This window comes from Danio rerio, chromosome 7 (assembly GCF_052040795.2).
Source record: "Danio rerio strain M-AB ecotype USA chromosome 7, GRCz13ab, whole genome shotgun sequence".
NCBI lineage: Eukaryota > Metazoa > Chordata > Actinopteri > Cypriniformes > Danionidae > Danio > Danio rerio.
This window is the reverse complement of record NC_141027.1, coordinates 1716144-1740586: the sequence shown is the minus strand read 5'-3', so window position 1 is coordinate 1740586 and position 24443 is coordinate 1716144. Positions and strand designations below refer to the sequence as shown.

The 24443-nt window shown below is 39.7% G+C and overlaps 2 protein-coding genes across 9 annotated transcripts in view; both read left to right on the top strand.

Moving 5' to 3' along the window:
* Nucleotides 1-24443, top strand: part of ripk3 (receptor-interacting serine-threonine kinase 3) — a 42786-nt gene that overhangs the window by 8081 nt on the left and 10262 nt on the right. For 4 of the 8 annotated variants that reach the window (XR_015495187.1, XM_087260384.1, XM_087260386.1 and 1 more), the window contains exons 2-7: nt 10384-10708; nt 14700-14851; nt 15952-16001; nt 17195-17350; nt 20840-20922; nt 22700-22760. Coding sequence is in view for 6 of the 8 variants with exons in the window: in XM_087260384.1 (XP_087116510.1) it covers nt 10384-10708; nt 14700-14851; nt 15952-16001; nt 17195-17350; nt 20840-20922; nt 22700-22760 (827 nt within the window). In the remaining 2 variants the exon portion in view is untranslated. Of the gene's footprint in view, nt 1-10383; nt 10709-14699; nt 14852-15951; nt 16561-16764; nt 17351-20839; nt 20923-22699; nt 22761-24443 lie in introns of all 8 variants that reach the window. The other 4 variants (XM_087260385.1, XM_087260388.1, XM_087260389.1 and 1 more) reach the window with 2 other exon arrangements.
* The window catches only part of drap1 (DR1-associated protein 1 (negative cofactor 2 alpha)), a 660385-nt gene continuing 657895 nt past the window's right edge, over nt 21954-24443 (top strand). The window contains exon 1 of the mRNA XM_087258800.1: nt 21954-22244. The gene's annotated coding sequence lies outside the window, so the exon portion shown is untranslated. The remainder of the gene's footprint in view (nt 22245-24443) is intronic.

Here is a 24443-nt window from a genome sequence, read left to right as displayed (position 1 = left end):
AACTTCGATTATCGAATCAAAAAATAGAATCGTCGATACTGCCACGCCCCCATGTCACATTAGCTTGGCTTGCCAAGCGGGAAAAAAACACGCTTGTTGAAGTGCTTGTTAAACTGCAGACGCAGGAGACCCGTCGACAGAACTTAAATCCTCTCCTCTTTCAATGAAGTAGCCGGTGTGGAAGCATTTTGGATTTCCAGTGAGTTATGTTGACAACTATCGTGTTGTTGACAAAAAAAACACAGTTTGCAAGCTCTGCTATGTACGTATTACGGTTGGGATGATAGACGATGGGCGCATCGCGATCCTCCGCCCCGCACCCGTTGCAAATCCGTTCGCGAAAAATACACACTCAGGCCGTGTTTACACTGTCCTTGTTTTTAAATGGCATTTTAGAACGACAACGATTTGACATCCACACTGGTGTGTAGCATTTCTGAGCAGCCCTCCTTCCTCACTACCTCTGAAAACGCACATCACGTGACCACACACACTCATTCACACACAGATACAGACGCACACACATCGTCATGCGCTCGAGACAGCGGGTTCAGGCAGTCAGCGGGTCAGTAGACTGCTTCAATCTTTCACTCACTTGTACTTAGTCATTTTAGTGAACACCTCAGATGCTGTTGGCTGGTTCCTGTTGGTTGTGCACCTTTTTTACCGATGCCATTATAACGACACAGATCACTGCCTATTCACGAGTCCCGCAGAAAAAGTGATTGACAGGTGGTAATTATGTGTGTATCTTGCCTTTATTCATTTACTGTATGATTTGTTTATGGGTAAAACAAAGACCATGCAGGTCAGGTAGTTTAAACGGTAGGCTACAAATAATTAATTCGTTATTAATTAATTAATTATTCATAATCGAAAATCGAATCGAATCGTGACTTTAGAATCGAAAATGTAATCGAATCGAGGATTTGGAGGATTGTGACACCCTAATATATATATACATATTTATTTATTTATTTATTTATTTTTTCAAATAATTTTGTGGCTAAAAAGTATCGGTTCAAGCACCGTTTTAGCACCGGTTTTAAAAGTATCGATTTATCACTAGTATATATATATATATATATATTATTATAATTGAACATAAAGTAAATATTGTGCTGGATCGCCTTTATTTAATCACCCTAATTATACAAAGATAAACCAGGATCCTCCCTTTGCTATATTTCTTAGCTAGCGTTTAGTTAAAGGATCGTCTTTATAATGTATTTTGCAAAAGAATAAATCAGATTCATACTTCACCACACAGGGTAACTTGATAGGTTCTGGGAAAAGAAGTCAGTGTCCACTCCAGCGAAGAAAAGTAATAAAATACACTTTCATTAATACAATAAATCCAGTGAAAATGTAGAATAAACAAAAGACAAATAACAGAAACAAAACCCTACCCTCCGTTGAGGATAAAGGGTCCAAGATATTCAGTATACAGAAGTCAGAAAGCTCAAAGCTGGTGTGTACATTTCAGCTTTTATACTCTTGCATAGATAAGGATCAACTCTGAAACCGTGTTGGGGGACAGAAACAATGTTCACAAATCATCCATAAACACAGGTGCATAACCTAGTTAAATCAAACCTTCAAGGAGCATGCTTATCACTTGAACAGTAGGGAGACCCTTTAGGGCGGCAGATACGTAGTCATCCGAGTACATTATAAAACATAAATCAACATTTAGGCAGTTTTATTATCAGCCTTAATATATAGTGTGCCTACACATTTATGCACTTAGATTCATGTGTGTAAACTGAGCAGAGAGGTCAGCAAAAGTTTGAGCAGAGAGGTCAGCAAAAGTTCCTCCAGCTGGTTTGTTGGATCGGAGCGCCCTCTGTCCGAGACGCCTCTCCTTTCTCTTACGCTTGGCTTCATCATTAAAAGTGTGCAATTTTGGGAAAATTTTATATTCATAAATGCAAGTGCCTTAAAACCAAACCACTGTTTTTAGTTTTCCAAAAGGAATTTTGGCTATACTATAAATCTTTACAGCTGATAAAATCAAAATGTGGAAGAAGACTCTTTAGTCTATTGAAAAATTTAAAATTAATATAAGACCCGATGTAAATGTTTTTTTTTTCCTTTTTTGTGTGTCTTTTCTCTGGTTTAAGTAACTTTTTTTCATTTTGATTTACTATGTTATTAGCTTTATTATTTGTGCTCTGTTCTATAAATGTAGATAATAGTTGTTATTCAAATTTTGCCTTATTGTAATTGTGTTATGATGCAATAAAAAAAAAAAATCATTAAAAGTGTGCTTTTACACAAGGAATATCAGAATACATCAGTGATCTTTTGTGTCTCATATAATTAATATCATCAGACCAATCAGACACCACAACATCTATTCATATTTTATTTATTTGAATTGCATTAATACATTTCTTTTGATCATTTGTTTGTTAGCATGAATGCTATATTTGCATTATGCTATTAACATTACATTAGCTTACTACTGACCTGTGGAAAGGCTGTCATTAGAATCAGGGAGCACCTTTTTTCTGGGTTTGGGGCTTGTGACTACTTTTACATGGACATCAGTGATCTGATGATTTGCCTTAATCTGAATAAGACAATAATATGATTCAGGTGTTTACATGAGCTGCTTTATTAATGTTACATTCATGATTCCCAGTTACATCTTATAACACATAGATCCAGATGTCATCAGCCTATAAATAGCCGCTTTTCCACTGTCAGGCCAGTGCAAGCCAGGGCTTATATCGGGCCAGGCCGGGCCAATCGCCCGGGCGGTTGAGCAGTGAGGCCGAAATCATGTCACGTTTCCACTGTCGGGCTAGTAGCTCGCAGCGCGTCATGCAAACCCCGCCCCTTAGAACATCCCCCGAATCGAACGACACTCAATCCGCCCACTTCAGCGAGAATCATGCAGATAAAGCACACCATCACGAAACTATTAAAATTAGGACAACCAAAACAAACAAATGACAAGTTACTGTGCAGCAGTACAACGTATGTCTAATATACGCACATACCTGTGTGTTTTCATTCATCACATTCATTTACTCGCCGACTACTATTGGCATCGAAATCCAGTGGTCTCGCCACTAACGGAGGGACCCAGCGCAGGGAGCGCACACATCCATATTATAACACCACATATATAAAATTCTCCGTTAATAACTCGATATAAAATGTATTTTATAACATCCTCTAGACCAGGGGTCTCAAACTCAATTTACCTGGGGGCCGAAGGAGGCAAAGTCTGGGTGAGGCTGGGCCGCATAAGGGATTTCACAAAAAAAAAGTCCTCAAATGTCATTATTAACAGTTTTAATTATTTCTTCTGAACATGAAGTGTCCTGAACATTAATAGAACATTGAGGGAAGATTATGAACAGTTCTTCTGAACATGGCATCTTTTGCCTACTCCTTGCTGCCAGAGACTTGACAGCGCTTGGTGCAGATCTGCAGAGTGGATGCGCGCGTACTGAAGAGCGGTGTTATCGCGCGCGTACTGATCAGCGGTGTTATCGCGCGCGTACTGATCAGCTGTGTTGTCGCGCGCGTACTGATCAGCTGTGTTGTCGCGCGCGTACTGATCAGCTGTGTTGACGCGCGCGTACTCAAGAGCGGTGTTGTCGCGCGCCTACTGAAGGGCGGGACCGAAGGTGTGCCGCGTCGCGGGGGCACTTTTGATCATTTTGGAAGGGCACTTTCTATCCAAGACTAAAAAGGGCATGTGCACTGCCTCACCTAAAAAAAGGCGTATATATGTATAAATTAAACACCCCCACCCCACTCCAGTCACATCAGTCTGTACCAGTCTGTATCTACCTATAATATATATAAGATGCAGGCTGTAGCTAGGTAGGTGGCAGGCTGCAGATAGGTAGCTAAGTGGCAGGCAGGGGCGGGAACTGCTTACCTTGGTTAAGGCCGGCGCGAGTTCCCTCCTAACACTTTCCCGCCCGTCACAGCGTCTAACAAAGGGGCGGGGTGCGTGGTGACGTCACCGGCATCCCCGCCCCTTTGTTTACACGGCGGGCGGGGAATGCCATTGACCGCTGTGTATGGATAGAATCAGCGGAGCGGGGAGCGCTCTCTCTCCCCGCTCCGCTGATTCTGTCAGTGTACAGCGGTCGGCGCGGGCCACAAAATATTGCACTGAGGGCCGCAAATGGCCCGCGGGCCGCGAGTTTGAGACCCCTGCTCTAGACAGACGCTGTTTTTTTCCCTATAGGCCTTATGACACTTAATAGGTATTTCCCTTTATTTAAAGATGTTGCTTATTATATCTTAAGTAAAGGAAAGTGTTCAGTGTTTCAGCACATAAGAGAAGCACGCAATAAAATATAGCCTATATTTCACTGCGCTCAGCAGCTATGCTCTAATAAAGCTCTTTATGTATTTAAAATTTCCACTTGTTTGAGGACACAGAACACATTTTGTCTTTGCAGTTTTCCCCGATGCGTCTGTAAAGTGCTGCGCAGCTGCAGACAGAAAAAAAGGTCGCCTAGTTTCTGCGTTCACTCACCCCGAAAATGCTCTGTTTGCATGATTTGATTATTTCATCGTATCCAAATAGTTTATAAATAATATTTAAAACATTCTACGGTGTTTATTTATTTATTTTAGAAAATATCTAAAATCTTTTTTTCAGAGAGGCTTTTGCAAAAATAAAAGTTGAATATAGCTTTGAAACAGTTTGATATAGTACCTAATTGTTCTAGCTAGCTTTTGTTAGTTTTATATTGGTTTATTTATTTAATGTGATTTTATTATATCTGATATTTGTAGTTCTTTAAATAATTTCAATATAGCTTAAGCTATTTAATCTAGATATGACACTATATTGTTTTGAGCCTACAAAATTGGACACGAAATTTGTAAAGTTTAATGTCTTTCTGTTGTATTCATATAGTGTATAATCTACAAAATAAATAAAAACAATAAAAAAATAAAAGAAAAAAGCCGCGCGGCATCAACAGAGCTGTGAAGGGAGCGCTCTTTTCCTCAGTCACACACACACACACACACACACACACACACACACACACACACACACACACACACACACACAGGCATCTAAATGCGCACAAACACACCTATTAAACTTGATAAAACCTCTTGAAATCCTTTACTGTCTGCTGTGTCTTTAATATGGTGTACAGATTATTATGTGTTATTGAAACATCAAGAGGGATGCAGAAAAGAAGTCACTTATAAATGAAAACTACTTTATTATTTTATACAACAGAATTACATTTAAAAGAGAAACATAAGGGTGATCATACGCAGAAGACCTCAGCCTATAATTTGTTCCAGATGTTTTCTTTCTCTTATTTATTTATTTGTTTAGTTTGGCTTATGTACTCGTGTGCGATCGGAAAACTGTGCCCGCCTCTCCTTTCACTCCGCCCCGAAGCCCCGGCTGGCCCTCTTTGGTCCAAAGTATTCGGCGGGCCGAAAAAGGCCGGCCGCTGGCCCCAAGAAAGCCCCGCTTTGGCCCGATTAGGCCAGTGACAGTGGAAACGCCACTGGCCTTGGCTCGCCCTGGCTCGCTCGCTTTAGGCGCGATAGTGATAGTGGAAACGCGGCTAATGTTTCCTCCACAGTTTGTGTCTGTGGTCCTTTAAGATAATCAAAAATCATTGTTTACGTGGTAGACTCTTGATCAGAGTATTGTCTTAATCATATTAATATCAGAGTATTGGTGTACATGTAAACATACTCACTGAAAGTGCCAGATGATGTCACAAGCTGTCAGAGACAGTCCATTCCTCACCTTTAGGGTAATTCCATGAACCCACACATTTCATAAGTTTGACATGTTTCCCCCCTAACTTTTGTAAAGCATCTGCTGCATGTTGGTGTGTCAGAATCCTTGCTTGTAAAAAATGGGCATACTGTAGAATGCTTAGTTTAAGCAAATTAGATGAACGTGATCGTGCGTGTTGATGAAGGAAGTCGTTTGCCGCATGCACCGTTTTGCGTGCTTTGCCTTCTATAAGCTACAATAACAAACGCCTGACATCGCTGACATCCGTATCCCTCAATGCTGTTTAGAATGACACATTTAGAGATAGTGTGACACAACGCGTGCTTAAGTGTGCCTTTGATGCACCCCTTGATACTTCTTAAGTGCGTCACACAGCAGATGAGCCGCTCAGAGCCGCACATGATAGTTGACAGTATCACACAGCAGACGTGCACATTCACATGTTATTGAAAATGAAACTATTCAGATGGTGATGTGTGGCACGGCAGGAATATGAACAGTCATGAGTCGTGGCTGTGTGCCATGGACAGCTGCTGACCTGCGAATTCTTGCGCGTCGCCAAGCGGCGCTTCTAGTGTGCGACCTGCTTTAAGTTTTTGTAGCAGCACCAGTGGAACCTGAATTAGGCACCGAAATTCATTTGCTGATTCGGTCTGGTGCATACCGGTTACAGTAACAGGCCAGACGCCAGGATGTCATAACTGAGGGAGCATTTTAATCCCATAGGGGGGGGTGTACTAGACCTGGGGCCTCATGTACGAAGACTTGCGTGGAAATCATACTAAAACATTGCGTACGCACAAAGCTGTAAATGTGCGTACGCAGAAAAAAATACGCCGAATGCCACGCATATTCTTTTGTACATCTGAATGAACGTGAAACTGAGCGCACGTGCACGAGTGCAAAACCCCTCCCTGACTCCTCCCCCATATGAATATGCTTATGACTCTTCTTTGGCAAAACCCAACGAAAAAGCAACGGCAAAATCAAGCAAGAAGAGAAACTGAATTGAAGGTGCTGCTTTCGGAGGTAGACCGGAGGAAAACTTTTATTTGCAAGTTTGTTCTCCGGAATTAACAACAAAAGAAAAAAATAGAGTGGGGAGAGTTTAGCTGATGCGGTTAACATAGTTGGGTCTGAACATCGCACTGAGTGCATTAGAAAAGAAATGGTGAGATCTATAGGTGTAAAATTTTGTAGCATCTTTAAAATCCTAAGTGGCGCAGCTCGTTAAACCCATGGCAACATGTTTTGACACGTTCAAGCATGAACTCGGTTCGAATCCAGCGGCTGATGAACTTACTCTTTATTTCCCCCACTACATATCAGATTTTGCCTATATACTATTTATCACGAGAAAGACAAGTAGGAATCATTAATAAGTCTGTGCATCATATTTTATTTGCACATTTATTGAATGGAAATGTTTCTGATTCACGCATGCAAATTCATCTTCAGATAGTGTCTTTATAGCAATGCGCGTACAGTAGATCGCTCAGATTACATTGGAAAAACCGGCGACCGCTGCAAATTGTGCTTCAATGTTTGGATGATCAACTGTATGGTACGGAAACCTTATATACTAGACATGCGGATGAACCCGTCTCATACAGCTGAGAAGACACGTTGTAGTGTGCAATTTAACACAACTGCCTCTAGGAGTCGCCAATGGAAATAAAACAGACACGCACAAAAAATGTGCGTACGCCAGCCATGAAGCTGGCATGGAGCTGCGCACATTCCCACGTTCAGTTCATCGTTAGTAAATCCAAACGTGAGCGATTCTGAGTGTGAAACCTGGCGTACGCAAAGTTTTTGTGCGTACGCAGCGTTGATATATGAGGCCCCAGCTGATTCAGTTGTTACCTATAGTGACATTCAAAAGAGCACCGCGCTCCTTTTTTTCTTGTCAACATAAAGTGCATTGCGGTGCGCCTCACGTCTCTGGAATGAAAAAGTGCGTTCGTTGTGATTTTGCAAATGCGCATAAACAAAACAGTTGATGGAAACGCCATGATGAACGCCAAAAACTTAAGCGCCCAACTGGGTAGGATAAACTAGGGTAGGAAAAAATGCGCATAAACTGCGATGGAAAAACTTTTACCTTATATACCTGCTAGACATTGTAGAGAGCAATTTAACACAACTGCCTCTAGGAGTCGCCAATGGAAATAAAACAGACGCACACAAGAAATGTGCGTACGCCAGACTAGGGATGCTCAAAATAATCGATTAACCGTTAACCGAAAGGGTGCGTTTGTGACCGATTAATGCTATCAGTTAAACGATTAAAATTATTATTTTATATATTTTTAGTTTGACTGCATAAGGGGCCGATTGAATGCGCCTTTGCGTTAAGAGGGGGATCTTTTGCACGCGGCTCATCCCAGAGCAGCAGTTTGTGTTGTCAAGACGACTACAGAGAACTTTTAAAGAGCTTGGTTTCCGCTACATTCATTCTTCCATGGCGGGGAACAAAATGCATCCAGCCACGGCTACATTACCCATTCAAAACATTCAGTTATTGTTGTTGTTGTTGTTTTTAATAGCGGATTATAATCGCATCAAAACGTATTAAAAGCTAAGTGGATTATAACAGCGCAAACTTTTCTGTAACCGTATAGTGCTGTGCGCTTTTGTTTAATCCTTTGGCGTTACGTGCTGACGGACTGACTGACTGACAGGTGCGCGATGCGTGAGGCCAGCAAACACGCAGAAGCTTTCAGTTAGGATGAACACAGTTTCTATAGTTATACTTTATTTACAGATAAAGTATGACTCTGCATATAATCACTCTATCTTGCTGGAGTTTATAGCCGTTTCGCTTTACTTGAGGACGCATCAACACCGCTCTGAAGGTCTAATCGCTGTTTTAAGTTATCCAGAGCTGTATGAATGTACAAATCTTGAATATCACAATATTATTAAATATTACAATTACAACAACACAGACAGCAACACTTCTGCACAATCGATACCCAGCTGATTCAGTCGTTTCATAAGAGGACCGCGCTTCTTCTCTTCTTTTTTCCTTGTCAGCATAAAGGCAGTGAGGTGCGCCTCGCGTTTTTGGAATGAAAAAAGCACGTTAGCTGTGGTCGGCCACTTGTTTTACTGCAAGACATACTGAACTTGCGGGACGATAACGTATAACCCGTGCCTACAGACACATTTGCCAAAGAAGCAAAATGGAAGAAGAATATTGCTGTTTAACAGACGTGTTGATGCCAAACCAGCGCTGATGTTGACCTGGATCTGAGTCATAAACGCAACAAATAGGCTTTACCTTTTATTTTACAGCTTATAAAGCATGTATGCACATTAATGCAATAGCATATTTAAACAGCACAACTGTTTACAAAAAGTCTACATATGCGCGCGTTGTTGTTGTCTTTTCATCACGCAGCGCGTGAGAGAGAGACATATTCTTTAAAATAATGATTTCTATTAAAAATGTAAAAGGTTTTGTGATTATAATAATAACAGCGGAGCATTAAATAAAGGCATATTTTCCGTGGAGCGAGCAATTTGAAGAAGTCTGCTATTTTATTTGACGGAAGAAAAAAATATGATTGGGAAAAATCAGCCTATGCCGGTTATTAAAAATAATCAGTCAGTGTTTTCGATTTGTAATATAAATGAATTAGTTAAGTGGAAAATAATTTAGGGCAGTCCTATTTATTTTATTCATTTTATTTAGTTTATTCTGCTCTTCTGTGCTAAATACTGCAGGTGCGTGAAGATGCTCTGTTGTTATGGTTAATTCAATTCAATTCAGCTTTATTTGTATAGCGCTTTTACAATGTAGATTGTGTCAAAGCAGCTTCACATAAATGGTCATAGTAACTGGAACAGTGTGGTTCAGGTTTTAGTGTTTAAGTTCAGTTCAGTTCAGTTTAGCTCAGTTCAGTGTGATTTAATCATTACTGAGAGTTCAAACACTGAAGAGCAAATTCATCGATGCGTAGCTCTACCAATCCTGAACCATGCGAGGCAGTGGCGACAGCGGAGAGGGAAAAAAACTTCACCTGATGGGAGTGAAGAAAAAAAACCTTGAGAGAACCAGACTCAGTTGGGCACGACCATTTTAATTTCTCCGCTGGCCAAAAGTCTTGTGCAGAACTTCATTCGCCGTGGTTTTATGTTCTATTATTAATATGCTAACATATAAAAATAAATCAGTATTTTATGCAATATTTAATGTGTCGGACACAAAATAGACACGTCAATTTGTTTAATATAAAATTAATAGTAATCTGACCAGTTAACCGTTAATAACCGATTAATGAGCGGCGGTTGTCGGTTAGCAAAATTACCCGAAATGAGCATCCCTACGCCAGACATGAAGTTGGCGTGGACCTGCGCACATTCTTACGTTCATTTCATCGTTAGTAAATCCAAGCGTGAGCGTGAAATCTGACGTACACTAAGTTTTACACACTGTCCCTCTTAATCCCAACAGGGGAAACCAGCAGCAGTCAAGAATGCTTGATGATCTGCTGTCATGAATTACAATCAATACATGTGATTATAATGGAGGTCAATGTGGCAAAAACAGCACCAACATCACTGAAGGGGAGTCAAACTGATCAACACACGGGGGTAAATGCTGCTTGTTTGTTTTTCAGCTCTGCATCCTCCGCTCAGAGAGAAGCGGAGCTGATGTTTGATGCTGGAAACTCCAATGTGGTGCGTGTGTTGGGTGTGTATGAGGGCCGTTTGGGTGACCCGCAGCGGCCGCTTCAGTGTGGGCTGGTGCTGGAGTTCCTGGCGAGGGGTTCTCTGGAGGATCTGCTGCAGAGATTGGCTGCTCCTCCGCCGTGTGCTCTCGCCCTCCGCATGGCGCTGCAGGTCAGCCTGGGCATGAACTTCCTCCATCAGCTGACTCCGCCCATCCTGCACCTCGACCTTAAACCTAGCAACGTTCTGCTGAGTGACAGCCTGGATGCCAAGGTGATTTCTAAAAACGACGTTTTGTTTTGATGCTGCATTGAAATAACAACTGAAAAGATTCAACAACATGTGCAGTATATTTGAAAACTATTTTAAACGTGCTGTGAATTTCCATTTAGTTTTAGTTTATTTTATAATAATTTTTTTTTTCGTTTTTGTAGCTGACGCTAATTGGTCAGCTTGTATTTTGTTAATGTTTATTATTGTTTTTATATTTCATTATTTGAAAGTGTATTAGTTTATGTTTAATTTAGAAATTTCTGTGTTTCCGGCTGTCTTGAGTCAGAGGTCACATGATCCTCCTTGACGGATTTAACCGGCGAGAGTTTGTGTGGACAGCATAGTGAGATCTCAATGCAGGAAACCTACTACTCAGTAGGTACTGCAATTGAATTTAAACGTACTACTCGGCCATTAGAAAAGTACGTTCTACACAGTATGAATGTGAAAAGTATGAATGGAATTCGGACATACTACATCCGCCAGAAGTGCGCATCCCATGCATGCTGCGCTATCCCATAATGCCCCGCGAGAGAATTCATGAGTGGAAGTGAAGCGGCGCAACTGACACAGGTAGGTCACGTGACCATGACAAAATGGCGGATGTAGTACGTCCGAATTCCATTCATACTTTTCACATTCATACTGTACAGAACGCACTTTTCTAACGGCCGAGTAGTGCGTTTAATTTGAATTTTAATTTAATTCAAATGCAGTACCTACTGAGTAGTAGGCGCTTTCGGACGCAGCCTATGAATTCAGACATACTACTCGGCTCGAATACTGATTTTAGCGATTGCTGAATTCACATATGCAACAAACTGAGGTAACTGGGCAAATGAGACAGGTTCCGAAACAAAAGTCTCGGGCTGCGTCTGAAATTGCATACTTCTATACTATATAGTACGCAATCAGATCTGCGAGAGTTTGTATGGACAGCATAGTGAGATCTCAATGCAGGAAACCTGTTAGGGTGCTTTCACACGTTGGCTGTGTCCTAAACCATCTACAACTCAGTACTGCATTTGAATTTAAACGTACTACTCGCCCGTTAGAAAAGTACGTTCTATACAGTATGAATGTGAAACGTATGAATGGAATTCGGACGTACTACATCCGCCATTTTGTCATGGTCACATGACCTATCTGCGTCAGTTGCGTCACTTTACTTCCATTCATGAATTTTCTCGCGGGGCATCATGGGATAGCGCAGCGTGCATGTGATGCGCACTCCGGAATCTCGCCGGAAGTAGTAAGTCATCCGGGTACTTCTCGCATACTGATTTTCGAATTCGGACATACTACTCGGCTCGAGTACTGATTTTAGCGTATTAATAGTATGGAAGTATGCGGTTTCGGACGCAGCCCTAGCCCTGTCTCGTTTGCTCAGTTACCGCAGTTCGTTGCATATGTGAATTCAGCAATCGCAATCAAATCCGCGCCAAAACAATCGGTCCAAGATTGCCTGAATGAGGTGGTCTCGGCTCGATTGAAATGAACTCTGGAGCGGATCGATAGTAGTGAGAAAGCGATACGATCTGAGCCCGGCTATATCACAGTGGTTTATGGATATGTCATAGGCATACAGCTATATGAAGAGAGAATAATGAGTAGGGCGGGAGTCATTCCAGACATCCCAAGTCTCTCGGAAGTTCCGAGAGTCTCCATGCATTAAAAACTCCCAGATGCTGTAAACTAGTCATAATCTCCTTGAAATCGCGCGTCTCCCTCCCTTTTTCAGAACAAATGAATAGATTCACAGGTGTGAAAGCACACTTAAATGCTCCTGAATATTCTTCTGCTGGTTATCAGGCCAACGAGGTAAAAGAAACATTGTTTGTATATTATTCGCTTGTTTTTTGATGTCCTTTTGATTGTGTTTGTGTGAAACATTTGCTTTGTTTGTTTATCTTATTAGTTTTCACGGTGTTCGATAAAGAAAACGCATGGACATCAGTATTTGGGAAGCGTGGACTGTTTAATAATCAGCGGTAGCGAAGGTTTTAGTCAAATTTGTATCTTTTGCTTTTTATGTCAACACTATTTTTAATCTGCTGTAGATTTCAGTTTAGTTTTAGTCAATTTTATGGTTTGCATTTTCTTTGCATTTTATTTAGAAACAATTTTTTAATTTGCTGTAGTTTTTTATTTGGTTTTGGTTCATTTTTTTTTGCATTTTTATTTCATTGCTATTTTTAAATATACTGTAAATTAAAGTTTAGTTTTAGTTTGTTTTATTAAAGTTAAATATGTTATTTTGCATTTTTATTTCGATACTATTTTAAAATTTGCTTTATTTATTAAATTCAATTGTTAGTTTTAGTTACATTTCATTTTTTGCATTTTTATTTTGATGTTATTTTTTTATTTGATTAACATTTCAGTTTAGTTTAATTTACTTTACACTTTTTCAATTTTATTTCGATGCTGTTTTTAAATTTGTCGAGTGACAGTCTGGGGGTCAAGGTGAGGCCACGCCCACTTTTCCTCATCACTGCAAGATTCTTGTAGATTCTTGTAGCATTTTTAAAACTGCGTTTCGTTTCAATATTGTTTTCAAATATTCTGTACATGTTGCTGCATTCCTTTACATTTTTATATTAATACTATTTTAAAATTTCCATTTATTTTTACGTCATTTTATTATAGTTTTTGTTAGTTTTAGTTAACTTTGTATCTTTTGCTTAATATTTATTTGTTTAATAATTTTTATGTTTTTTTACATTTTATTTTTAAAGCTTTTTTTAAAGGTTTATTTAAAAAATAATATTTTTTTGACCATTTTTAATATAGCCTTTTTTGCATTTTATTTTGATAGCATTTGTAATTTTACTGTAGATTTGTGTTTATTTTTAGTTAATTTTTATCCTTTGCATTTTGATTTAGAAACTACTTTTTAAATTGACTGTAAATTTTAATTTAGTTTTAGTTTTTTTTATTTTTGCATTTTTATTTTTCTGCTATTTTTACATTTGCTGTAAATTTCAGTTTAGTTTTACTTAGTTTCATTAATGTTTTAGTTACATATTTATATTTTGCATTTACTTGCATTTTATTTTCGATAGTATTTTTAAATTTACTGTAACTTTCACTTTAGTTTTAGTTAGTTTCATTAAAGTTTATATCAAATTTTAATTCATCTTAAGTTCATTCACTTCTTCAAGAACTCTATTTTTTAATAAGCACCTCAAGTTTATTCCTTTCAGGCCTATTTCATATGGAGAAAACTGTTTAGAAATGGAGAAAACTGTTTCATATGGAGAAGCACAAAACTGTTTTCTTGACATTTAATGTTAAATGAGCCATCCTGAAATATGTTGTAAAGCCTGAGCTTGTAGCTCACCTGCTAGGCAAGGTGTTTTAGCAGACTCATAGATGACTGTGTCATCTGCATATAACTGGCTGTTAACCCCTAATCTGGAAGATCATTTAAGTACATTGGAAACAACAATGGGCCAAGAACAGACCCTTGAGGTACTCCCATATCATTAGAATGCACAGACAACTTCTGTGGAAATGGTCACAGATTTTCAAAGCAGAATATCTGACTGCAGCATTGTTTCGCAGATAAACAAATGTGTTCACTTAACATGTTTATCATATTTCTGCAAACATATTATGGTAATTTTATGATTTAGAAGAGTCAAAAACAGACATACAGCACCTTTAATGTCATGATCATATGCTGTCATGGCTGCAGTCAATAAATGTAATTATAATGGAGGTCAATGGGGCAAAAACAGACACCAACATCATGGGGAGTCAATCTGAACAGAGTGTGTTGTGGAGTTGTTGAACATTTTCCCCAAATATGTGTCAAAATAAGGTTTGCCAGCAAAAATCATCACAACAGAGAAAGATGAGGCCAAATTAAGCCTCCAAATCAGCCCAGAGGGGATGAAAACAACCCAGCAGCACACAAGGGTTACAAAGTCTCACACTCGCTTTCTTCCTCTCTTCATCCCTCCGTTACTGTGTCTCCGTCCTGCAGATCACAGATTTTGGTTTGTCCCGAGTGGCTGAAAATGTCTGTAAGTATACCGGGGTGAATGACGAGGATGAGGGAGGAACGCTGAGCTACATGCCGCCCGAAGCGCTCCAGTCCAGCAGTTACAAACCCAGCAAAGCCTTCGACGTGTACAGGTACAGAATACACAGATATGCCTTTAAAATGCTGCCTTGAAGGTGATTCTAATGCAGATCATCCCTTCATTCATTTTCCTTCGGCTTAGTCCTTGATTTATTAGGGGTCGCAACTGCGGAATGAACCACCAACTATTCCAGCATATGTTTTACACTGTGGATGTCCTTCCAGCTGCAACCCAGTACTGGGAAACACCCATACACACTCATTCTCTCACACACACACACACACACACACACACACACACACACACACTCGTACACTGCGGCCAATTTAGTTGATCAATTCCCCTATAGCGCATGTGTTTGGACTGTGGGGGAAACCGGAGCAACCAGAGGAAACCCACACCAACATGGGGAGAACATGCAAACTCCACACAGAAATGCCAAGTGGCCCACCTGGGAGTCAAACCAACAACCTTCTTGCTGTGAGGCAACGGTGCTAACCACTGTACCACCCCAATGCAAATCAAGAGTGCATTAATTTAGCAAAAAACACTGTCAAATAATCAAGCATTGTTGTCTATATATTGCTTTATATTTGTGTGGAAAGCTTAAAAGATCAGCGGTTATTTATTAATTATTATAATAAATGATAAATTATAATTTTCTAATACAATAAATGTATTAATAATAATAATTTCAGATTATTATCAATATTCAAAACAGTTGTGCTGCTTCATTTTTTTATGTCAAAGTTTAGGTCAATTTCATGAGTTCTCAATGAATGAAAATAATAATGAATTTTTTTTTATTAAAAATGAACTGTATTTGTATTTTTAAGATCTCAACTTGACGGGCAGGGAGAGTTTCTGTTTGACTCCAGTTACAACACAGAACATAAAGTGGTTTAAAAAAAAAGTTTCATGTCGGGGCCAATGGCATAGTGGAAAGTGCACCAACACATGCACTCTTGTGTTCACGGTGACCTAAGTTTGATTCCTGCCTCGAGGTCCTAAGCCGATCGTTCCCCTCTTTGTGCTCCCCACACTTTCCTGTCAATTCTCTACTGTTCTGTCCAATAAAGGTAAAAAAAAATGTTTCATAAAAAGTTGTGAATATTAATGTTGTTTTTAATGTTTAATGTTTTTGATCTTCAGTTACGGGATCCTGTTGTGGTCCATTATCACTGGGAAGGAGCCGTACAGCGGTGAGAGTTATTAAACTACACATTTATTCCCATCAATTCCATATTCACTAATTCTATTTACATTGCACTTCTGCTGAAAGCTGGTTTCTGATTGGCTGATGATCACTCTAAGCTGTTTGGTTATTGTCAGATAAAGGCACAGCTAAAGTAGTTCCGGCAGGTTTACAGTGCATTACAGCTCCATTATTATGCTTGAGCTCTCAATAGGCTGTGTAGCGCTATCATTGTGATTTAAATGGTTTACAAGCATTCAATTAGTCGACTAATTGCTTAATATGAATGGCTGTTAATTGACATGGAAAACATTTAGTTTTGGCAGCCCTGTAGATCCAATAAAAATACTGTGGTAATTTATAGTAAATTCTGTAGTTTTTCTGAACGGTACTATCGTAGAGTACATGAATCAGTTTGTTGCAGCTATTCTTTAGTCGCTATGGTAACACAACAACTGCAGTGATTGATCGGTTGTGGTGATTCTACAGTTGCTAGGGTAACAAAAACTACAGTAATCAATATGTTGTGGTGATTCTACAGTTGCTATGGTAACACAAGAACTACAGTAATTGATCTGTTGTGGTGATTCTGAAATTGCTATAGTAACACAACTACAGTAATTAATCTGTTGTGGTGATTCTATAGTTGCTATGGTAACAACAACTACAGTAATTAATCTGTTGTGGTGATTCTACAGTTGTTATGGTAACTCTACAGTAATTGATCTGTTGTGGTGATTCTATAGTTGCTATGGTAACAACAACTACAGTAATTGATCTGTTGTGATTCTACAGTTGCTATGGTAACACAACTACAGTAATTGATCTGTTGTGGTGATTCTACAGTTGCTATGGTAACACAACTACAGTAATTGATCTGTTGTGATTCTATAGTTGCTATGGTAACACAACAACTAGAGTAATTGATCTGTTGTGGTGATTCTACAGTTGCTATGGTAACACAATAACTACAGTAATTGATCTGTTGTGATTCCATAGTTGCTATGGTAACACAACAATTAGAGTAATTGATGTTGTGGTGATTCTACAGTTGCTATGGTAACACAACAACTATAATAAAATTAAAGTGTACTACAGTATTTCAGTTGGTTATGGTTAATACTACAGTATGCTTGAACATTCATTAACACAGTTGTACATGTGTAAATATACAGTATGATACATTATACACTGTTGCAGGTGTTCAGTCCAGTCTGGTGCGCTTTCGGATCCCTCTAGGAGACCGCCCTGATCTGGCATCAGTGGACTGCAGCGAGACCGAAGGACTGGATGAGCTGCTGAAGCTGATGATGCAGTGCTGGGATCAGGAGCCCCACAGGAGACCCTCTTTCCTAGGTGAAACCAGAGCACATCAACCACCTGTAGAAACGCTCCTCTCTCCATGTGCACCACACACTTTTCTCAAACCCCATCTTATAAGGACTCAATAAGGCAGGGGTATCAAACTCAGATCCTGGAGGGTGGCAGCCCTGCACAGTTTAGTGCCAACCCTGCATCGACACACTCACCTGTAGGATTCAAACAAGCCTGACAGACCCCATTAGTTTGATCAGGTGTGTTCAGTTAGGGTTGGAACTAAACTGTGCAGTGCTGCGGCCCCCTAGGAGCTGACTTTGACACCTGTGCTATAAGGAAAGCATTGTTTACTCATGAATGTACCACAAAACAAATTGCACTACTTAATTTTCTACTATAAAGGTCCTATGAAATCAAAATAAAGCTTTTTAGATATTACTATCTGTATGTTAGTGGATGTCTATAATCTAGTGTGCTCCAAAACAGTGACAACATTCTGATATAAACATGTAAAGCTTGCAGTTGGTCTCTTCCACCTAAATTGATCTAGAATTTTTTGTTGTCGCCTCATACGCCTCAATCTTGACCAATCATATGCTCTCTAGTATCTGACATGCCCCACCCTCTTCTACTCATTGGCTGTTCATTTGATGTACTTGAGCTTGACCACTCTCATTGGCAGAGCTGTGAGAAAAACGACATGTTATTAGCTGCTTTTTAAAAAGGGGGAGGAGCTACATTATGTCCCGCCCACTCTTCATGTTTCAGTTGAGATTGTCTCAAACATCTAATAAAAATGCACATTTCAAAGCACTTCACAGGAGCTTTAAATGCCTCTTTGCACAATATTCTGCATTTGCTTTTCATAAAAAGTACTTGTATAGTAAGAAGTCTAATGCTGCGTTCACACCAGACGCGGAACGCGCGTTAATCGCGAGTGATTTACATGTTAAGTCAATGCAAACGCGCGAATAGACATCCTGCGGCGTGATACACGCAAATGGCGTTGAGCGATTGACGCGAAATGCGCGAATGGCGCGGTGTGAAAAGCGCGATACACGCGAGGCGAATTGAGCGTTTGTGCGCACAAACGCTCAGTTCGCCTTGCGCGTATCACGCTATTCGCACCGCGCAATCTCTCGAGTTCGAAAATCTGAACTTCAGCGGACATTCTCACCGCGTTAACCAATCAGGAGCTTGCTCTTGTGGGGGCATGATTGTGACGTAGAACCTGTTGATGGTGTCCCGGGGCAAATCCTCCAGGCGACACCGACAACAGTTCATCAAACTGGGCTGGGCTCAGTCAGAAGCACCGCTGAAAGCCTCCATAATCCAGGTTCAGTTTCTGGAGGAGTTTATGAGCTCACAGAGCTGCTGCACCTCTGAAAGGATGCAGTGGACTCATACAGGACCCTAAACGTATCGACGCTGTTTTTCAGTCTCCATAAAGCACATAAACACTGTTATTTTCTTAATAAAAGCCATGTTAGCCATTTAGCGATGAAGCTAGAGTCACCGGGCAGACAGAAGCCCCGCCCATCACGCGAATACGCGTCTGTTCTGAAGTGAATTTGACACACGATTGAAGCGGATTTGACGGGCGAATGAAGCGAGTAACCTAAAATGTTCACTCAGCAATTTACGCACGAATAGCGCGATTTATCCGCGCGTTCCGCGTCTGGTGTGAACACAGCATTAGGTAATGTGTGTCGTTAAGTAGTTAGTTAGTAATTATTATGTTTAGTTATGCATAGTTTTAAAATAGCTCTAATGGTTAGTTTTTCGTGTATACAGTTGGAAGCAGACGTTTACAGACACTCTAAAAAAGGGACATATCAAAAAGCTGCTATTATTGTATTGGAAAAATGTTAATCCTCCAACTGCCAAACTATGGCTTGAAGAATTGATATCTACTCTGCACCTGGAACGAACCAGATTTATTTTAAAAGGCAATATTGGACAATTTCAGAAAATTTGGGGCCCTTTCTTTTATTACTTCATGGGGAATTCTTCCCCCAAAAGCAATGTATTGTACCTAAAGGTTGTTTTGATTATCACTGTAGTGTATACTTACAGGCTGGGCTTGGGGTGTTTGGGTATTTTTTGTTTGTTTGTTTGTTTGTTTGTTTTGTTTTTGTAAATGTATGCATATCAGAAAACTAATCCTGTGATTATTGTAAGTTTATTCAACGACCAAATAAAAAACTTATTTGACAAAAAAAAGGGACATATCCATTTTTGATAAATGTCTGCTGGTAAACGATACTAAACGTTCACTATTTTAGATCCGTTAGGATTACCTGCATGATTTACATTTGCTAAATGCCAGAATAATCAGATCATTTTTTTGTTTGAGAATTACTCGACAGTCAAAAGTTTACACACATTTCCTTGGTATTTTTTTAGCTTTGCTTTTAAACTGTATAACTTTGATCAAGTGTTTTGCGTCTCCTCCCACAAGCTTCTCACAATAGCTTGCAGGAGTTTTGGCCCATTCCTCCTGACAGAATTGCTGTAACTGAGTCAGTCTTTCTCGCACAAGCTTCTTTAACTCTGCCCACAAATGTTCTATAGGATTGAGATCAGGGCTTTGTGATGGCCACTCCAACACATTCACTCTGTTCTCCTTAAAGCACATGTGAACTAATTTGGCAGTATGCTTAGGGTCATGGTCTGTTTAGAAGAGCCATTTGTGGCCCAGTTGTAATGTCCTGGCTGATGTGTTGAGATGTTGAGATCTTCAGTATTTCTCCATCATGTTCTGTCTTCATGATGCCATCTATGCTGTGAAGTGGACCAGTCCCTCCTGCAGCAAAACAGCCCCACAACATGATGCTGCCGCCCCCATACTGCACAGTTGGGATGGTGTTCTAGGCTTGTGCGCTTTCCCCTTTGTCCTCCAGATGTAAAACTGCTCATTATGGCCAAACAGTTCAATCTCAGCTCCATCAGAGCACAGGACATGTCTCCACACATGAGTCTTACTCCCAGTGTCATTCAGCTAATGGTAATCTGGCTTTGTTGTTGATTCTGGCTTGTTGATTCTCCATGTTGTCACACAGGGAAGCAGTGTGTTTGAGCTTTTCCTATTCTACAGTTGTGCCTCACATTCACTCAAATGTTGTCAATCAGCCAATCAGAAACTTCCAAAACCCTGACATCATCATCTGAGCTTTTCCAGAGGCAGAATAATCTGATTGTGTGTAAACTTGACTTTCAAGAAGAGTTAGAACAATTTCTCATTAATCTCTCTCTCATTATTCTGCTATTAAGCAGACCAGACACACATCTGACCATCCTAACTTACCTAAAAGAGAAACAGTTTAGTCACATTAACATCTGACTTTTTTTAATGGTGATGTGCCTTTTTATACAATGTATGAATACTTCTGCTTTCAACTGTATTCATGATTATGTTTATTTAAGTAGCTTCGCTCCACACATGCATTGCAGTAATAATAAAGCTTAACTTGTCCTAAAGACCAGCATGTTTGGTGTGCATCTGAGCGTCTGCTCTTGTGTTTTCAGACTGTGTTCACGCCATCACTGCGATCTACACGATGCACGCGCGCAGACTGAATGATGACGTTCATGACGTTCTGGAGCAGCTGGTACATTCTTAGCATCATCCTTCATGACAAAAATGACATTTTCGGGTGAACTAACCCTTTAATGAAATAAGGCACGACAAGTTTGTTTATAAGGCACTTTTTATGGTGGTTCGAAGTGCTTTACATGTACAAGAATCAAAGATACAAAAAGGATAAGAAATAAAAATAACAAAGAATGCATGTGATTAAAGGGCCATGAAACCCCCTCGTTTCAGCAGGGTGTTTTCACACCTCTACTTTGGAGAAAGTCAGAAAAGTGGGCGTGTCCAGCTCTGTTTAGGGGGGAGTGTCGGAGGAACTAAAGTGGGATGGTGTGGGAGTGTCTATTTGGGCACGCGCGAGTTTCAGAGTCAAAATACACACACACACACACACACACACACACACACACACACACACACACACACACACACACACACACACACACACACACACGGGAGAAAGTGATGGTGTTTACATGGACATCTGTAGTGGAATTATTTGCCAAATTATTAAATGTTGGACTTTAACTGCAGTTTGGCTCTTTCATTCAGGGAATTCATTCATGTCCCTCGCGACAAACGAGATATTTGATTCGAGGAACTGCTCTAAGCGTGTATTTTTCATGCAATGTTTGATACCGCACGGCGAATGAGTGAAAAAAACCCTCCGCATTTCCCAGAAACTTAGATGCACACGGCAGGTAGCGTCAGAAAGCCGCGTGTGTTATTCCGGTCACAAAATGCGGTGAAAATCCTACACGAGGTTAAAGTTTGGTTGTGGTGCTAACATGTTTACACTCGGTGCAATAGTTAACTTAGTTCGATACGAACAAACTGAATAAACAAAGAGCACTGGTCGCTCACTTACCAAATCTGTAGAGACAGAACAATCACCAGCAACTAGAGCCGCGTCTTTATTAAGAGGAGACGACAAGCGAATCCGGATCTCAGCGTTTGCAGATGAGAACAGCTCTCAGGTAAACAATAATCCTCCTTAGACACGTAAGTTATTGTTGTCGAGCGTCGCGTACACTGTTAATCCACACGTGATCCAGATAAGCTCTCACAGAGAGAAAATGAAAACAAAACTTCACTGCAGCAAACTATAAAAGCAACACTTCACGCTTGTTTTGCCAACACAACGTGGCGTCTCTGTCAGTGTAAACACTGTGACAGTAATGAATATTAATGAAGTTGCACAATAGAGCGTGCTGATTGGTTTGAACCAAGCTTTACTCATGCATTAATGCAGCACACTGTAAGACGTAATAAGACTCACTCTGGCACAGACGTCCAGTCTGCACGCTGGAATACACGCTATTATGTCATGACCGTGACGCAGCTTCAAAAATTAGTTTCCAACCGGAAGTACGAATTTGCTTAAAATAACGCAAAAACAAGCAATTTACACTTTTTAGTGAAATATAAGTGTCCTAATAGTGTTTTTAGCAGTGTGGGACACACATATACGACATGATATATGTCAACAGCTCAACACATGTGTTCTGGTGTTTCGTGACCCTTTAAAAGCAGATTAATATGTGTTAAAACAGGCTTCAATGAAATGAAAACCCATTGAAATTAATTAATGTTTTGATTTAGTAGCAGTGCTTTGTGCAATGAGTTACAAACATGCACACACACACACACACACACACACACACACACACACACACACATACGGTGCATCCAGAAAGTCATCATAGCACTTTACTTTTCCAAATTGGATTAAATTGATTGATGTCCTCAACATTGTTTATTCTCTATTCATGTTTTGCTGTGTGTCTTCTCATTAGCAGGATGATGAAATCTGCTCCAGTCTGAGATCAGTCCAGATCAGCCGAAAACCACACAGAGGTTTGTTCAAGACAAGATTCATTTCTGCTGTTTAACTCTTGTAGCACTAAGCATCATAGGAATCTTGTCCTTTAGCCTTGTGTGCTGTTCAGATTGACTCCCCTTTGGTGATGTTGGTGCTGTTTTTGCCCCATTGACCTCCACTATAATCACATGTATTGATTGTAAAGCCATGACAGCAGATAATCAGGCATTCTTGACTGCTGCTGGTTTAATCTATTGCGATTAAGAGGTGAAATGGGTCATTAATATATATATATATATATATATATATATATATATATATATATATTTTTTTTTTACTTTTTAACCACTTAAACTCTGCGGACCCGGTACCGGGTCTGTGACGTCATCGACTTTCGCTTTCAGATTTAAAGGGCTAGCATTGCACCAGACCCCCGTAAGTGGGGTCGTTTGAAAGTGTAGAATCTATATTTTATGCACATATGCATCACTTTGGTTTTTATTCTACTGTATGAAAGTTATTTACACTTAAATACACAATATTTTGGAACCGGAGCTGGTTATTTTACATTGGTTCATTTTCATAATTTTCATATGACACATGTACAAGTTATAGCTCAAATGAAAGCTCTTGCCGGTGCTCATACGGTTCTAGCGTTCTTTTTACTGAATTATATTCATATTTCAAACAGTTGTCGAATGAATCACGATGTTTCCATGGCGCAGAAATGTAAACAATACATTTATGATCAATAAGCAGCCCCAGATAGCACAGACAGCTGTCATCTCTTACCTTATGCTGTGCGCTTCAGGGCCATTCTCCTCTGTTTTTGAGCTGATGTGCATAAGTAATCCTTTTATATGTCTGACGTGGTCCAAACACAGTGAATTATGTTTGATCAAACAAAAGAATAGTGAAATATGAAAACAATGATCAGTCTCTGTGGCTTGTACAGCACCTCTCATCAGTTGGAATGCAATAACTTTTGCATAGATTATGGTGGAGACCTTTTTCTATTTTCCTATGATTACAGACATGTGCAGGAATCTCCAAAATTAATTACAGCACGCTAGACCACACACAACCTAAAAGGCACACTTTCAAATTTGAGTTAATAAAAAAAATATATACAAAAAGCGCCTCTTTATTTAGGTGTTTATTATAATACAGACAACATATACAGATATTTTAAACACTTTCAATAGTGTTTTATGAAAATTAAAAGGGTTTTCTTTAAAATGATACCAAATTTTTGCATTTACACCTCTGCATGTGGATTTGGGAAGCTTTTAAATATAGGTGTGTTTTGAGAATAAACCAATTAGAGTCTCATCTCCCATTCCCTTTAAGACCCAGCTGCGTCGCACCATAAGCGCATTCGCTATTTACAGGACGCAAAGTAAGTCTAAGTGGAAAAACTGAGCATTTCACAAACAAACAGTGAACAGTTTTTTAACAGAACACAGTTAAACAGAGCATCTACTGCATGAGAATGAGAGATAATGGATCTACTTTCACTTTCGCTCTTGGATAGCGAAACCTTTACACACAGACATCAATTAGCCTATAAATAATTAATTTTGTTTGTTAAGCGCAAATATTCGTTTCAAAACTATTTCTAAATTCAGTTCTAATTTCCAGCAAACGAATAAATGAACAATAATAATGACCAAGTGTGCTCAAAAACCTGAGTTATATCCTAAAACACATGCTGTGCC